A 17,515-nucleotide genomic window follows, 5' to 3' on the forward strand; every position below is an offset into this window, starting at 1 on the left:
CCCAGCTGGCTCAGTACACGGAGCGATACAGGTACTCGTAATGATTCTGTAATTTGCTCTGTAATCTCTTTTCACGAACGCGCTCCTTTCTCGCTCCCTACTTATTTTCTTCCATTACCCAAATTCCGCACCTCGGCTGTCTTATTCCTGCGGCGTCAGATAAACCTCTCTTTATTTTTTCTGTCGGTTTTACAATTGCTTGTTATTTAACCCTTACATGCATTGCCAACCGGGATAATGTATATAGGGGCAAATAATAAAACGCCCTGTCTGATACAGATACGCTGTGATGATATACATTATTAATGCAGGGATATGCAGGCAGCCACAGAGGGTCATATACATGAATAAGGCACATATAGAGACAGTGTAGGGCGACCATAGCCAATAGAGGACCCATGCGTATAAGAAATGGAGGAGACGGGATGATGTCCTTGGCAAGACCTTGGATGATGTAACCTAAGGAAGTTTTACTTTATTGAGAGGCCGGTAGATAAGTGGAGGAGGATCCCAGCAGAAGTGGTAGAGGGTAATACAGTGAGGGTATTAAACATGCATGGGATAGGCATACGGCTCCTGAATCTAAGACGAGACCAACGACTGATTAAGGTTTAACTCTTTACATTGGGGAGACTAGATGGGCAGATATAACGGGCCTTTTTTTTGAATAGCCCGTCTATTTTTCTGCCTGCGGTAAGACCCCAGTCTTTTTCGGTCCTTGGCTGTGTTTTATACGCATAGTCCATATGCCTATCCTGTTTGTTCTTTAATTCCGTTACTACCGCCATGGCCGCAAAACTATTCCACTTATCCACTACCCTCTCAGTAACGAAATATACCTCCTAAGCTAACATCTGAGCCTCTGGTTTTAGATAAGTGCCGTAGCATGTTCGGGGGGCAAAAAATATTAAGCTGTACTGGCCCTGTGTAATGTATAGTGGTATAATGTATAACTGGCAAAATCACACTGGTTCACCTATGCATTATACAGGGCCAGGCAAGCTTAGCTTACTGGAGAAACTGGGTTGGCCCCGTCTAATGCATAGCGAAGCTGTTGGGTTAAAACCTTCTTTATTTTTTTTTTTACAAGATGCCCAAACTGCTTTCAGCAAAGTGAAAAACAGGCAAAAGACATTTGTTCTAAAAAGCTTTTTAATGTAAAAATAGGCAGTTTATGGTACGATTAACTCCTGTGAATATGTTGGAATTAAATGGCTCTTCCATCAGTTTGGCGTTTTCGCGCACACGCGTGGGAGGCTTCGTACGACGCGGAGCGCGGGGGAAATTGTATAGGATCGGGAGCAGGGGGGCGTTCGAGCGTCGCTTCTCATACTTTCCTCGCACCCTCGTTTCTTCTCCTTTCGCAGAAGCCGCCTGAAAGCCAAAAACCTGATGTATATAAAGCAGATCCTGTACCTGCTGGAGAAGTTTGTGGAGGTGCTTGGAGGTGAGACCCTTAAAGTGCAACCCTTTAAAACGAATTGGCCCCCCACTTTGTCTCGTTAAGCGGGTCTGAGGCCCCGTCGCTCGCACGGTTTAGTAAGCCTGGCCTTAAATGATTCCCTTGCAGTCTACTTTTATTATAGCTATTAATAAACAAATATTTTTCAGTGTTTTTTTATATACCATACGGTTGGCCCTGCGCTAATGAGGGCGTTATTACACCCTTGTTATGATAAGGAACCGGAAAGCATTTGTTGCCATCTGATCGTTCGGCGGCCTTTGCGTCTGCCGGTGAATCGCTGGCACGGACCCCCGCGGCGCCGGCGTCTATCGGTTCATTTGGGTTACAAGGTTTTGCCAACAGGCGTCCAGCTCGTCCATGCCTATCTTTTTCTAAAGTTTCCGCCTATAAATCTAAGCAGATTTTTAATTTTTTTTAACATTTTTTTTTGGGGAAAACATAGAAATATCTGGCTTGTGAGGCCGTGTATCAGAACATCCCGCCTTCGTTGCCATTACTCGGCTGATGTATCGCTTCATAAAAATGTACCGCGCCGCGTAAAATAAACGACTCTTCCCGGGATCAGAACATAAGACGTTTTATGGGCTGATTCGCATTATTTATGTCTGGAGAAAACGATTTTACGGCGCGTATCCATGCGTTGGCTGATAGAAAAGCCGCGGGATGGGGAGGTCGACCAATAGGATTGCTTTATTTATTTTTTCCCGGCTGCTAAATTAAAGGGCACACGTATGATAGCTTTGCGATCCCTCAGCTAAATGGCGCGCAGGAGATGTTATCCATCGGAACGCATCTTTGTCCTCGTGATAGGCTCTCCTCCGGCCCGGGGGCACGGGGTCTGTTCAGAAAGTGCCTAGGATCTCGATCAAACACATTTCATTAAAGGGGGTCCGTTAGATTCCGTATCGTCCCGGATCCCGATATGTCGGTCGTGCTTTCAGTGAGAGTCCGGACCCCCGAGCGGTTCCCTTTAAGAGGCGGTTTTGATATCATTGTGTTGATATTCGCAGGTAACGTGAAGCAGAATCCTAACCTCCAGCCTGTTTCCAAGGAAGGTGAGCAGACGATCGGAAGACCTCCGCGCGGACGCGTTAAAGGGCCACGCTCCCCTTTTTGTGGCTGCACGCTCAGGGGAGGGCTGGCAAAGGGGGCAGGAGGGCATTAGCCCCCTGGGCTGCTCTGATTTGTGGTCATCGTCTTAAGCTTTATTGTGTATTTTACTTGCAGTTCCACTTACAACCACCAGAGGTCAAAGAACTTACTCATTGACTGAATCCTTTCTGTGTTCCCTTTTATATATTATATATATTTTATAAATAAAATAACAACACTATAAATAATTGAAATAAAAATAATATTATTAACCCCTTCACGACAAAGCCCGATGTGCAACGCATTATCATCAGTGGGTTTGAGGACAACCCGTTGTCCTTAAGGGGGTAAAATCAAATATAATATAAAAATGGAAGTGACGTAAGGTATGATAAGCCTTCGTACATGGAATTTAGGAACAAAAACACAAATTCTCTCCAAATTCCCAGAATTTAACATTTTTGAAATTGGTCTAATTTAATAATTCATGTCCGGGGCCGCGTGAGAAATACTTTTATGTTCTTAGCGGTTCTTCCCCCATTCCCTTCGTCGTGCTTTGCTTTTGACGTACGGCTTGCGTGAATTTGCCCTTTGATGGGACAAATTTGTGGTTTTTCATGTGCTTTTGTTATTAAGGTCAGCGCTGAATCTTTTTAAATCCTAGGCACCTCTCTAAAATCCATCAACGACTTTCTGTTTCATAGCCAGATAGACAACATCAATCTCTTCAAGGTAAGATCCATCATTTTCGGTGCACGGTTTGTTTTTGGGAGAGCGATACAATCTTTTTTTGTTTAAGCTGAAAATGGATCAATCCAAGTGATTCATGCACTTCAGGAACGTACGCTACCGCTCCGAAGGGACATCATCATCCCGTTTCTGCAATGTACACGACTGCCTAAAAGTTTGGGGTCACTTAGAAATGTTCTTGTTTGTGAAAGAAAACCAAATTTTGTCCAATAAAATAACATGAAATGAATCAGAAATCCAGCGCAGACGGGGTTAATGTTATAAATGACTATTGTAGCTGGAAACGGCTGATTTTTAATGGAATCTCTTCATAAGCGTACAGAGGCCCTTTATCACTCCCATCACTCCTGTGTTCTAATGGCCCTTTATCACTCCCATCACTCCTGTGTTCCAATGGCCCTTTATCACTCCCATCACTCCTGTGTTCCAATGGCCCTTTATCATTCCCATCACTCCTGTGTTCCAATGGCCCTTTATCACTCCCATCACTCCTGTGTTCCAATGGCCCTTTATCACTCCCATCACTCCTGTGTCCCAATGGCCCTTTAGCACTCTAAATGTTATGGATCAGGATAGAAATGCACCGTAATGGCTACTAAGACGTGCGGCTCCTCAAATGTTCTGCTTTCCACAATTCTGTATAAATGCCCCAGCATTAGGGGGGGTGATTCCCTCGGCTTTATGTTAATAATGAGTCTCGTGAGTTTGTTTTTCTCCTGCTGAATATCGCGTTTGCATGTTTTTGTCTTTTCTGTCTGTTTTGTTACCCAGGTGCAGAAATACTGTGCAAAGAGCATGATCAGTAGGAAGGTGAGACCTGGGGGGTATTATGAAGCCTTCAGGATTACATGTCAGATCATTCACACACATTTCTAATTCCATTTACTTTTGCGACCCCTTGTGTGCTAATTCCCTCATATTAAAGGGGAGCTCCCACCATCACTACTATCATAGTTTCAGCCATTTGTATGAGTTCTTGCTCTGTTATCTGACCCCCGATCTACTAGACAAACCCCCCGACTCCTTATCATACTGCCTGTGGGAAACAACTGAATGGCTCAGTCTTAATCACCCATCCGGACACTCTGACTGATGAAAGTCCTATGGAGCAAGAATGAGCTGCTGTAAAGAATGAGCTTAGTCTGGAGTTTAAGCAGAGAAAGTCACAAATAACGGGAGTTGAATGGGTTATTACTGTATACAGCGCTGGGGGTTATATTACTGTATACAGCGCTGGGGGTTATATTACTGTATACAGTGCTGGGGGGTTATATTACTGTATACAGCGCTGGGGTTAAATTACTATATACAGCGCTGGGGGGGTATTACTGTATAAAGCGCTGGGGGTTATTACTGTATACAGCGCGTTTAAAGTTTAAATATTACCTCTTCAGAACAAAGAAAGGGAAACTGATCTAGTGTGGAAAAGTCAAATTTAAGGCGATGCAGCTTTATGTCAAAATAAAAATAAATAAATAAATAAATAAAGGGAAACCAAATATATTCAAAGAATATTTTTTTGAAAAACCCGGAAGATTCTGTTTTTTTCAGTAATTGGCATTTTACGGCTCAGTTTAGATGATAAAGCCCTTTCTGTAACCTTCTTGTTTCGAAAGCTTTTTGGGTTCGTGGAGAAGTTCAGAGGAACGGAGGTCGCCCTTCCCAGCCACGAAAGCCAGAAGCCCAAAGGACTTCAGCAGTTCCTCCAAGATCTTAGCCAAAGGACTCGAGGAGGGGGTACGAGGAGTGCATGGATCTTACACGCTGGGTCAACGTCAAACTGTAACAGAGGACTTCTGTCTCTCGGGGGCCAGTATCACGTTGAAGTCCAGTACTGATGGCCCTAATCCTTGGGGCTGTGGGGTCTAGAGACGCTTGCCGCATGTCCAAGTGCATTTCTTCGCTATAAGGGCAGAGTAAACAATGAATCATTCAGCGCTTGAAGGTTTCGGAGAATAGTTTCATCTCAAAGGAGACGTTTCTGTCTTATTCCTCCCCAGCAGCCGCTGCATCTGTCCCCGAGGCTCCTCAGGAGAACGGTGACAATGGCCAGGTTCGTACCGCGTCTCCGCTCATGCAGATCGAGGGGTTCTTGGCCTCGCTGACCAACACCAACCAAGATGGCAGAGTCATCGTCCAGCTACAAGGTGTGTTCTCCGACTCCGTGCTCCTCTGCATTTGGACGTTCAGCGCAGCGATAAATAATGTTAATTTTACCGAATCCGATGTAAATGCTGTTTGTAATAATACTGTTTTTTTATTGCAAATAGTTCCAAAGAAGGCATTATTAGCCTTAAATAGTGTTCAAGTCTTGAGCATAACGAACACATCATATAGACTTCTAACTGTGTGAGGATATAGTAAGAGGACGGGATTAGTGTTTGGTGTCTTTAAGCCCGCTGGCGGCCGAGTTGGTGGCCATTTCTCTGGGTTGACCTCTGACCTCGGCAGTGTCTTCAGACAGCACTGGCGGATCTCATGTGATGATTCCTCTCGGGAGACGTTCGCCGTGACATCTTGTTTTCGTTTCCGTCCCTGCAGGTACCGCGGCGCAGAGCAGTCTGAAGTTCCTGATGCTTAACCCAGCGGTACACTTTGCCGAGGTCCTCAGGGACTGCCGCGCCGTCATCATTGCTGGAGGGACCATGCAGCCGGTAAGGAGTTAATCCCGGAACCAACGTCGCTGAGCTGTGACCTGCTTCTAACGCCTTTTATCTTACGCGGGGAACCTCCTTACAGCTCTGCTGGGAAGTGAATCATTCATCTTTACAGCCCTTACTGAGAAGTGAATCATTAATCTTAACAGCCCTTACTGGGAAGTGAATCGTTCATCTTAACAGCCCTTACTGGGAAGTGAATCATTCATCTTAACAGCCCTTACTGGGAAGAGAATCATTCATCTTAACAGCCCTTACTGGGAAGTGAATCATTCATCTTAACAGCCCTTACTGGGAAGAGAATCATTCATCTTAACAGCCCTTACTGGGAAGTGAATCATTCATCTTAACAGCCCTTACTGGGAAGTGAATCATTCATCTTAACAGCCCTTACTGGGAAGTGAATCATTCATCTTTACAGCCCTTACTGGGAAGTGAGTAATTCATCTTAACAGCCCTTACTGGAAGTGAATAATTCATTTTAACAGCCCTTACTGGGGGTAAATTATTAATCTTCACAGCACTTACTGGGAAGTTAATAATTCATCTTAACCATCCTTTATGGGCACTGAAAGCCTTATCTCAACCGCCCTATTTTTATTCACCCTTACTGGGCACTGAATGCTGTAGAACTCTGCTGTTATTGGACAGTGATTCCCTTACTGGGAAGTGAATAATTCATCTTTACAGCCCTTACTGGGAAGTGAATCATTCATCTTTACAGCCCTTACTGTGAAGGGAAATCGTTCATCGCATCCATCCTTACTGGGTACCGAATGCCCTTTATTATTGCTTTCTTGGCACTGAATTTTCCTTAATTGCCCTGCTTGTAAGGCGAGCATGAACTCCTCCTTTACCGAACTTCAACCCTAAAAGACCTCCAATAACACCGTGTTTTCAGAAGGATCCTCAGCCCGTAGTCCTCCTCTGACCAGTTCGTTGGTCCCTGAGATGTTTCCCCGTCAAAAGGCTCCAGTAATATATATATAAAGCTCTCCGGTTCCATAATGTACATTTATGATTGCCTTTCCACGCCGCACAAAAACATTAGCCTTCCGATCTAATGATTTCCAGCACCCGGTATCGGTATAACCAACAATGTATTTTTCTTGCGAAAGCGAAATTTCATACGGAATGCGGGGAAAATGCCACGTTTTAAATTGCTTTAAATGTCACGCTGCTTCCAGGGAGCCGAATAGAATAGTATATACGGGAGAAGCGGATGCCCCGGCTGCTCTCTATCACAGCAAAGAATTAACCGTCATTAATAAAATATTAATTAATAAAATGAAGGGCTGTTGATTTCATGGGATGGGGTCCTACCTGCAGAAGGTCTTTATTTTCCCCATCACTGTATTAAACTATATTTAATGCAGGTGTGTATATATATATATATATATATATATATATAATAGGGTGATCAATTTTGGCTTATCCTGTGACAATGACGTTTCCATCCCAGTCGGAGGTTGGCCCCCGCGTGATAAATTGCTAGCAGCCGTTGTTGTAGCGAGACGCGGTTCCTCCTCCTGAACGATCAGACCGGGGTCTTTCTGTTCCAGGTGTCCGATTTTAAGCAGCAGCTGTTGATATCGGCCGGTCTCAGCGAGGACAGGATCGTGGAGTTCTCCTGTGGTAAGCTGGCCCTCGTTCCAGACGTGTCCAACCTGTGATTCCCAGCTGTTCCCAGCCGCCGTCCGTCATTCCCAAAGAACGCTGGAGCTCTACGCAGTAGTAGTTCGTCAACATCTGGAGCGCTGCGGAATCTCCTCTTTTCTTTGTTTCTTCCCGTTGGATCTGATTCGTAAACGTTGTGTATTTCTCTTTTTTATTTAGGGCATGTGATTCCTCCTGAAAACATACTTCCCATAGTGCTCTGTAACGGGCCGACCAATCTGCAGCTGGAATTCACTTATCAAAAGCGAGATTTGCCCGAGATGGTAGGTACCCCCCAGGGACAATATCTATCCCACCCCAGGCTTTGTGAGGACAATATGAATGCCGGCATCTGTTTTTGTCTCCAGTTACTACACTGCTGAATAAGCTTACGTCGGCCCTTTGGCGGCCCTTTGAAAGTAACGATTCTCTGTTCTCCCCGAAGATGGACGAGACGGGCCGAGTTCTCACGAACCTGTGTAACGTGGTCCCGGGAGGAATCGTCTGCTTCTTTCCTTCTTACGAGTACCAGAAGAAGGTGCAGGGTCACTGGGAGAAGACTGGGCTGCTGAAGCGTCTGGCAGCGAAGAAGAAGGTCAGCGAGAGGCGTCTGGCGGAGCCGACAGTCTTTTTTTTTTTGTACCGAGTTGCTTTGGACACTTCAGATCCGAAGAAAGTGTGAACTCGGGACGGGTCAAAAGCCAGAGGCGTCATTGGGTTTACCGATTTATGTTACAGATATACCAGGAGCCGAAGAAGGCAAGCCAAGTGGATCAGGTTCTGGCCGAGTATTCCAGATGCATCAAGGTACGACGATGCTGCAGAACCACAAAGGGCGATAAATAAAGATCCGAGGGACTATTTTAATAACCTGGATTAAAAAGTAACTTTTTTTCCTCCACTGACAGAACTGCGGCCAGTCGGGGGGACCTCTCACCGGGGCTCTGCTGTTCTCCGTCGTCGGAGGAAAAATGAGCGAAGGGATTAACTTCTCCGATGATTTGGGCCGGTGCGTCCGATCGCTCTGAAATCCTTATAACTCGCCTTGGAAGGTTGACATCTTTTAGTTACAGCTATGGTGGCCCTCTGGCTTTTCTGACTGCCTCTCTCCTCGCCGTCGCAGGTGCGTGGTCATGGTGGGCATGCCGTATCCCAACGTCCGATCGCCGGAGCTTCAGGAAAAGATGTCCTACCTGGATCACACTTTGGTAATAAGGCACGCAGTAGGCGCAAAGCATCGGTTGTAACGCGGGGGGACAGCTCCGGTCTTCGAAGGCTGCAAACAGGCAATCGTTTGATTTAAATGCACAGAGTCGAGTAGATTATGGGTTGGAGATTCGGCTCTGTCGATGTTTTTTTGGGGGCTGTGGCTGAGCCCTCATCTGGCCGCTTCACATAAAATCTAAGATCAGGTCTGAGATGGTGATACAACTTTCACTTTTTCCAGCCCAAAACAAACGGCGTGTCTGCAGGAAGAGTCCTCGTTGAGAACCTGTGCATGAAAGCTGTGAATCAGTCCATCGGTAAGAACCCGGGCTGCGGGGAAGGTTCAGGGCGAGAGCCGGTCGCTTTCTGGCATGTTTGTCAGTCAAGTGATATTTTGGGTGACTTTCGGTGTTCGAATAGCACACCGAGCTGAGGTGGTTTGTAAAACCTCAAAATTATTGGGGGTTCCCTTTAATTATATCACCAACAATGGATATGTGAAGTACGGTACCGGTAGAAGGTTGCCTCTCATGTAATCCTTCCGTAGGGCGAGCGATCCGGCACCGTGGAGATTACGCCAGCATAGTGCTGCTTGACCACAGATACTCTCGCCCCGCTATCCTGGGAAAGTTGCCCCAGTGGATCCGGAGCAGCACCCAGGTGAAGCCGGCGTTCGGGGCGGCCTTTGCAGCTGTTCGGAAGGTAACGCTTCTGTATGAATGCCGGCGCTCGTCGGCCCGCGGTGCGTCTCGGGGAGGTGAAACCGGGTGCCGTAACACACAAAATCAACTCGTCAGCATCAAACCCGGCCCTCTGCGGGCCGGAGCGATTCACCCTGGAAGGAAATCATTTACCAGACGCAGCTTCATGTTTTGGGTTGGTTTTATTTAAAGCCAAACTCCCGCAGAATAGCGAAACCTCAGTAAACGGACGCAAACGGTACATCGTTCTAAAATATCAGAGAAGCAAAAAAAATTTAACATATATAACAATAAATCAGGAACGTTAGGTGTAGCTGAGCATTTAGATTGATGACGGGTTATTTGAAATGTATTGTCCTATTTAATTGTAGAAATTATCTTTTGGGTCAATTATCTAGTCCTTTGGGTTTCTCGTTCAGCGGCTGATTTTTTTTTTTTCTCCTTTTTCTTGCAGTTTTTCCAGCAGAAGAAAGTGAATTCGGTTTCCAGCCCTGAGCGCTGATCTCCGCGTACAAAGCATCCATTTTTTTTTTTTGGGGGGGGGGGGATGAGTTTATTAACATTGTTTTGTATTAAAACGTATTTGTAAAGTTTCACCCGCTGGTCGTGGATACGGCTGAAGACCCAATAAAAGTATATTCTAAATTAAACTTTATATACAAGCATCTAATAATTAATTATATATACATTTATTATATACTTCTATACTTAAATTTTAAGGATGGATCCTTATCAGACGCTCAGACTTGGATTGTTTTTTTATGAGTTTACTCTAAATTGGTAACAAGTATTAAAACCAGGTTTCAGGGCAGGAGAGGATTCCATATTTAACTCTTTCCATGAAAGCGGGTGGGAAATAGACGGTTCTGCTTTAGCAAAGAAAAGGGCTCCATCTCTCGATGTCATTCTTTGTTATTAAATAGCGCCGTCCCTTCCAGCAGTTATCCTTCTGGAACGACAGCGCGGCAGATTAGGTGATCAATACGGCAGAGCCAGAGCGCAGCGAGAAAGCGACGGACTGATTGACAGACGCGTTACAGCCACAAGCGCTAAAAATACCAAGAAAGAGAAAATTCATTTTTTCTTCCTCGTAAATTTAATTGGAAAAAAAGAGTAACAGAACAAGATCAGCGGCTGCGGGGAAGATACCGATGCTGTGGTAGTTACAGGATTCACGTAGGACCCCCGCGGACTTCGGTCCGTCTTACGCGATCATACAGTCTCGCATTGCGGGGTCTGATAGTATGTTGGACAGACAGACAGACCGCTCGCCATCATCCCAAGAAGATTAATTGGGGAGAGGATGGAAAGACAGAGCCGGGGAAAAAACAGGCTGACGCTACGAGTCCCACTCATCCTCATCACCATCCCCAGAAGGCGGCTGGGGGGCTGGCAGCGGTGGGATTGTATCAGATATACGGGCAAACGCTCCCGTGGGAGCATCGGCAGTCCCATCACCGGGAACCGGACCCTTCCCAGAGATCCCTAAAAAAAAAAAAAAAATAGCTTTAGCACAAGGTTTGTTTTTCATAATTTATATTTTTTTAGCAGTCCTTAAGTTTTCATATACCCTTCTAATTTTAGATCAAACATGTCAAGTAACAAAAAACTATTTACTTTAGACAAAGCATATATGGCAGCCACATAAAAAATGGCTAATCTTTCCACCTATTCGCTGACTATCATTAGTACCGAACCCCCCCCCAAAAAAGGGAAAATGAGGCAGAAGTGTGCCCTACGTGCGCTTTTATGTCGTACATATTTAGGTAACGGGGGTCACTTTATATGTCAGTCACGGAGTCAACACCTTTCTTTCCTGTGCAATCGAATGACTTTTCTCTCGATGGTCCGACTGGTCTTGTAAACGCCTCCGTTGTTATTAAACCTCGAGTGGAAATCATTCAGTCTTACAGCCCCGTCTGTCACTTCTAAACTCTGGGAGAGGTGATGGCGGACCTCCCCGAGTCTTACATTATCTCCCTGCGTCCCTTTCGCCTCTCGGGAGATGTTCGAGGAGAGAAGACGTGAATCTCCGCCGGCTGACAGGGCAACGCGATGAATCGTGGCAGCTTGTCACAACGTCTATCCTTCAGCAGCTTATCATCCCGAGAGGTGAAAGCCAGGGCTCGGCGTACCGGTATATCACCTAAACGGAGACACCGACGGGCTGCCAGTATATCACCTAAACGGAGACACCGACGGGCTGCCGTGTAACGATCCGGTCTGCAAACCGCACGATTCAGAGATACGGGCAGGGGGCTTAAAACGAAACGGTGCGGAGTGATTTTCCTACCAGTGGATACCATACGGAAAGCATCTACCGGCTCAGATCAGAGACCGATAGAATCGCCATGGGCTCCATCTTTGGCTCATCAGACATTGTTTCGAGTAAAGACGTGAAATAGGAAGCCACGTAAGCGCCGTCAACCCGACCAGGCTAAGAGTTTTCTTTAAAACACGGACGCCTACGGCCATAAGAACCCGGAGGACTCCTCTTCTTGATGGCTTAAGGGCCAGGTTCCCTTTCTTTTAGGATTCTGCTGCAACCAAAAAATAAATTTGGTGTGTGGGGGGGGGGGCTTTACACACCTTTCCTTCTCATCGCCAGCTTGTTAAAGAGATCGGACATCAGGTCGCCTCCTCCAACAGTCGCAGTCACTGCAAGGCATAAAAAAGTTGTGTCCAAGTTCTTTTTTTAAGTGCACGGCTTTGATATTCAAGATCTCTACAAGGTTCAAAACCTACGAGTCGGACTCATTTAACAACCAAACTAAGAGAAAAACGTGTGAATTTATTCAAAGTTACAATGTTTACATTCTAAAAATTGGAAATTCTAATTATCCAGCTGGATTTAGAGCTGGACTTAGTAGATCGGTCTGTTTCAATGACAACTCACCCAGTTTGTGTATTCAGCCAAAAGCGACTATTTCCCACTTATTTGTGACTAGCCAAATTCCTTGGAATGTGGCCCAGTTTACACTCGTATTTGCTTTAGTGAATAATAAGGCCAGCTTGGTCAAAGTAGCCGGAGCAACTCAAGTCAATCCGTATAGGGTGACAGGTTTTATATTTAAAAAGAATGCTAGCCGCAAGTTGGTTTTCTAAGAACAGGGGTCAGAAATTCCTTACAAAAAAAAAAACAAACACAGGCTCTGAAAAGGTTAATTCCAATTCTGAAACGTAACCGCTTGCCTTACTTACTAACACCCAGAGCGCCCGCCAGCCAAGACGCCACAGCCGATAAGCAAAGCGCGGCTCCATGCGCGTCTGCCAGCCTCGGAAACATTATCAGCGACAGGCAGACGAAAGCCGGGTCCCAGCCGAGTGCGAGCCAAGTCGCTGCTTAATGCCCCGCTCTGCTTAATGCCCCGCTCCGCTTAATGCCCCGCGTACTTCAGACTGTTTAGCCTACAGATGAGAACCCCGCATTCATTAAAAGCACCTTGTTCCTGCTCTTTCATTTTCTTCTTCTCCAGTTTCTTCTCCTTCACGCTGCGCAGGTTGGCTTTTCCGATGCCTCCCGCCTGGCGGATGGACTCCAGCAGGGACGCTCGTCCGTTAGAGGGATCAGCTACCTCTTTAGGGGCGCCTCGGACAGCACCTGGAAGAATTAGGGGGGACATTTCATCCTGTAACATGGAACTGATCCTAGCATGGCGGACGTCACAGAAGGGAGACGAGGATATGGGGGGGGGGGAATCGATGTGGCAATTACTAGTCTCAACAATTAAGTGTCCTCAGGAGAAAACGATGATTTAGACAAAAGTATTGCCCTTCATCGCCCAAACCGCTCCATCAATATCGAGGGGAACGGAAAAGGTTTTGTTTTTGGTTTTTTTTTTTACCTGGATCGCCGGCTTCGTTTCCAGCTCCACCTGCTGCAGGGGTAAATGGAGGAGGAGGTGGAGGTGCTGGCGGGGTAAAAGACGCTGGTGCAGGAGGTGGTGGAGGTGGCGGCGGCGGTGGTGGGGGAGGCGGAGGAGGCATGAGGCGTCCATCTTGAGTATCTAAAAATGAGAAACCTTGCAATTTAATGACAAATTTTAGGCATATTGCCTTTATCCTCCTGACTATTTAAAACAAAGACCTTGAATATTCCCCTCTCACCACCTGCATCCTCTCGCCGGAAACATTAAAGCTAGGTTGGTAATATTTGCCGTGTTCACGTACTCTCACCAAGGCGATTTGGGAACGTAAGCAGCAGCAATATTAACTGCTTGCGATAGGGTGGTGAAGAATCGCTTCACAGAGAACAACATACCTGGCTTCAAAGGTTCAATCACTTCTTCGGTGTTGAAAGTTGGCAGCTCAGGAATAGGACCACCAGGGGCAGAAGGAGCAATTCCCGGGCCAAGATCGGCACTGTACATGAGGTCATCGGCTACCCCTGGCAGATCTGGCAAGTAGTAGGGGACATCGATCTCAGGAACTTGCCCCAAGTCCGGTACATAGAAGTAATTCTCAGCTGTCTGCGGAACAGAAGCGATTTCAAGTCAAGGGTAACCGACCTCATTCACGTTAAGCTCGGGCAGTAGGAAAGCGCACAGCGATGACGAACCAGCAGGATAGAACGGATTTAAAAAGGTAGAGTAGCCTTCCCTCTTCTTCAGAGGTCCCTTTACCTGCCGTTCCAGTTGCTCCCTTTTGGTGATTGACAGGGGCGCGTCGAAGAGCTTCTCTTCATCGTCTCCTTCTAATGGAGCGTTGGTCCGACTGACGACGCCAGCCAGCGGGTCCAGAAACACGTACTTCCTATAGCTGCAGAAAAGGTGAAGACAATGAAACCTCAGAAGAACGCTTCATTCATCGACTTCCGATTACTCATATCTCACTATCCTTGTTGCCTCTAACCTTCATGGACCATACCAAGTCTCAGTGCCCAGGGGAGAATTGTCTTTTGGTTCATTGCTACCAAACACCATGGTTAGAACCTGAACATGGCGCCAGACTTCCAGTAGCTGTTCCAATGGCTCTCCTGACTCTGACGGATTATATGTCATAATGTCCCTTCTAATCAAACACGGGTGTTTTTATCTAGGAAGCCTTCTCAAAAACATCACCCCTGCTCTTCCATCTTGTTGGCTTACTCACAGGTTCTCATTTGTGTTGAAGAGCAGTAGAGAGCTGACCGAGTTGATGTTCCGAGGTAGGCTTCCCAAACCTTCTCCCGCGCTTTCCTCTTCTTTCCCTTTGGAGCTGACGCATACCGGGAAATACTTCAGCTTCTCCTGAGAAGGCAGAAAACCAGTTACAAAAATTACAAAGAAAGCTACATGCTCCACAAATGCAGCCTGACCCAAATCATTCTATTCCAAGGAAAGCCCTCCAACTTTTATTCTAATCACGTTTCAATGCAATTCTCGATACAAAACCTTGTTTGATGCCCTTCAAGGGCTGAAGTTAGTGCACTTCGTGTGTTTGTTAAGACATCACCCACTCATTTATCAGGCACAGAAAAATCCGGGTCACCCACCAGCATCGCCTGTTCATCCAGGGGCCGGTGTTTGCTCAGAATTTTGTGACGTGGTCTCTTCTCCGTCCGTAAGTCCTCAGCACCGGCGAATATGGAGTGGTACTCCCGCAGTCGCTCCGGAGCCGGGTACTTGGCGCTGGAAAAAACCTAGCGAGACAAGTCCATTGGGTATAGGAGGAAAGAGCGAGGGAGGAGGAAAAAGGAGATGAAGTTACAAAGAAAAGCAGGGTGGAAACGATCGCAACACGAAAGACGAGGATTGAGGAGACTAAGAGCTGAATAGGGCTGGGTGTGAAACGTATCACTGAGAGGCATCACCTTGATGGCTTTCTTGCTGCCTTTAAGCCTCTCGATCTTGGCCTGGGCCACACTGACCCGATCATTTATCGCCTGCAGCTCCCGTCTGTTGGTCTCCACGCGCTGTACAATCCTAAGGAAAAGCACAAACTTCTTATAAGACATTTTGTAAGTCTTTATCGCTGTATCCAGTGTTGACACGTAGACACGCACACGCAGGGCCACAGTCACATATTAAACCGTTCCCCCAGCAGCCTGCCTGGAGTCACGTTCAATCTCCTGCTGCTCTCGTGCTCTTTCGCTCTCGAGGGCTTACTGGGTTAATTAAGATCATTAACAATCCAGGAAGGAAGATTAATTTATTTTTTTTTAAATAACATTAATTCCCTTTAGAAAAGCTCTTATCAGCGGGAGCATCCGATGCACAGAGATGTCTGCGGGGTAAAGACGTACCTACAGAAATGCGTAACAGCCCCCCCTCTGCTCACAAAACATGGCTACCTGCTGAATATGTCGTTGGCCACACTTTGCAGATGCTGCAGCGTGTCTGTGATCTGTAGGATGGTCTCCTCTCGCCGCAGGTCCGGCTGGATAAGGGGGACCGAGTAGGGATGACTCTCCATTGATGGGCTTTGAGGCATGGTGACCGCGCCGCCGACAGGGGGTGGACGGAATCCAGGTCACCGCGCTTCTAACACCTGTTGGAAAGGGGTACCGTTAGAAAGATCTGGAAATGAGCTTACTGAGAGCGTGCGATGTTCCGCTGACTTCACCTCTAACCTATATATAGGAGCAATCACCATACCGAGGAAATTAAACGTAATTAGAAGCAGGTAATCAGAGCCGGCGCCAGAACACTTAACAAGGAGAACGGATGATTAGGAGGAGGGGGAGAACGTGACGAGAAACAAAAATGAAAAAAGGGGGGGGGCTTCCCTACAACCCCACCGAACAGGGGAGGCTGATTACGGAAGGGCTGGTATCATATAAGGTTTGCGCAGGGACAAGTATGGTACTTTTATATATTTATATCCGTTTACGGACCAGAGAAGAGGATGGTAAATACAGACTGATGATCTGATTGAAGCCAAGATCAAGGTTAAAAAGAATTTGGTCTCCAGACATATAAAGCTCGGCCAACCGATATGTAAAAACGCCCCAATTTCTATTCATGCATTTCTACTATATCACGATTTTTGTCTGTATCGTTTAGACATGCGCAGACCCCCTTCTCTGTTAGAAGTATCTTTTGGGCAGCATCCGCATATTGTATCAAAGTGCCTCGCTTTGTGTTCTTAATAAGTGCGCAAGCACGGTACATAGAAGCCTTGGGGTATTATAATAAGGGCTCCCATATACTGTACATTATACAATATGTGGGTGCTGCCCAAAAGATACCTCTAACAGAGCAGGGGGTCTGCGCATGTCTAAACGATACAGACAGTATATATGCGGTGACAATCAGCCACCTAGATGTGTGGATGCAGTAGAAGAAAGGGTTAACACATTCTGGGGAACACCTGAATCATATATGATCTCCTGGCCACTAGACCTGTCATTTAACCCATATATATATATATAGTGCTGTGTACTTTAGGTGCTTTTATGGACTGACAGGCGTCTACAGCTATTTCCCCACACAATGTGCAACTCACTTATCTGGCAAGCAAGGAGTTAATATGATAACACTGTAAGAACATGCATGTAAACATGTTACAGGACATGCTATTCATGTCCATTACCGACCACATATCTGCAGTGACAGCAGCCCTCCCTTCTCGGTAGACCCGATAAAGCGCATCCACTCACCTCCTCACTGCTCCATGATATCCTGTCATGTGACTGCGGTCATGTGATTCCATCGGCGCTTCCTCTCCCCCCGCAAGTCACGCCTCTTCGAATAATCTAATTTCAGGGCCACGCCCCGTTCCAGAATGACAGAATCTGGCTCTCTGTTGATTGATATGCAGGGAATTTAAAGGGTTAACACCAAATCATTCATTGGGGGATCATGTGACCCCCCGGGGTAGAAATGAAGGCAATTTTTATTGGTGTTTATATGGAATGGATGGGATGCTCGCAGCCAATCATAGCCAGTCCACTGTAACGATTCCCATCACTCTCAACTAGCGGGACACTAGCTGCAGTGATGTCATGTGGGAGGGGTATGATGTCAGAGACCTCAGTTCTACCCATATTAGATTTGCACCCTTATGGG

The 17,515-nt window shown here is 46.4% G+C and overlaps 2 protein-coding genes across 3 annotated transcripts in view; one reads left to right on the forward strand and one right to left on the reverse strand.

The window, feature by feature from the left end:
- DDX11 (DEAD/H-box helicase 11) overlaps positions 1–10,181 on the forward strand; it is a 23,954-nt gene extending 13,773 nt beyond the window's left edge. Inside the window, exons 11-27 of the mRNA XM_053465487.1 lie at positions 1–31; positions 1,368–1,447; positions 2,476–2,520; positions 3,222–3,289; positions 4,079–4,117; positions 4,924–5,044; positions 5,308–5,454; positions 5,849–5,961; positions 7,527–7,599; positions 7,801–7,904; positions 8,066–8,215; positions 8,359–8,427; positions 8,529–8,629; positions 8,744–8,828; positions 9,068–9,143; positions 9,374–9,528; positions 9,982–10,181. The exon at positions 1–31 is cut by the window's left edge and continues 16 nt beyond it. Coding sequence (XP_053321462.1) covers positions 1–31; positions 1,368–1,447; positions 2,476–2,520; positions 3,222–3,289; positions 4,079–4,117; positions 4,924–5,044; positions 5,308–5,454; positions 5,849–5,961; positions 7,527–7,599; positions 7,801–7,904; positions 8,066–8,215; positions 8,359–8,427; positions 8,529–8,629; positions 8,744–8,828; positions 9,068–9,143; positions 9,374–9,528; positions 9,982–10,029 — 1,505 coding nt within the window. The 3' untranslated portion in view covers positions 10,030–10,181. The remainder of the gene's footprint in view (positions 32–1,367; positions 1,448–2,475; positions 2,521–3,221; positions 3,290–4,078; positions 4,118–4,923; positions 5,045–5,307; positions 5,455–5,848; positions 5,962–7,526; positions 7,600–7,800; positions 7,905–8,065; positions 8,216–8,358; positions 8,428–8,528; positions 8,630–8,743; positions 8,829–9,067; positions 9,144–9,373; positions 9,529–9,981) is intronic.
- A 423-nt stretch (positions 10,182–10,604) lies between these two features.
- WASHC1 (WASH complex subunit 1) lies at positions 10,605–17,136 on the reverse strand. 2 transcript variants are annotated; one of them, XM_053465491.1, is made up of 11 exons: positions 17,107–17,136; positions 15,799–15,995; positions 15,319–15,430; positions 15,001–15,147; positions 14,619–14,755; positions 14,150–14,285; positions 13,789–13,996; positions 13,373–13,534; positions 12,970–13,128; positions 12,117–12,185; positions 10,605–11,012 (listed from the first exon to the last, which is right to left on the reverse strand). In XM_053465491.1, exons 2-11 carry the CDS (start codon positions 15,936–15,938, stop codon positions 10,867–10,869), a joined length of 1,416 nt encoding a protein of 471 aa, XP_053321466.1. In that variant the 5' UTR covers positions 15,939–15,995; positions 17,107–17,136; the 3' UTR covers positions 10,605–10,866. The 2 variants fall into 2 exon arrangements, with proteins under 2 accessions (XP_053321466.1, XP_053321465.1); XM_053465490.1 differs by having other exon boundaries at positions 15,799–15,998; positions 17,107–17,132.
- Between the last annotated feature and the right edge of the window lie 379 nt (positions 17,137–17,515).

The sequence above is a fragment of the Spea bombifrons genome, chromosome 4 (assembly GCF_027358695.1).
Source record: "Spea bombifrons isolate aSpeBom1 chromosome 4, aSpeBom1.2.pri, whole genome shotgun sequence".
Classification (NCBI taxonomy): domain Eukaryota; kingdom Metazoa; phylum Chordata; class Amphibia; order Anura; family Pelobatidae; genus Spea; species Spea bombifrons.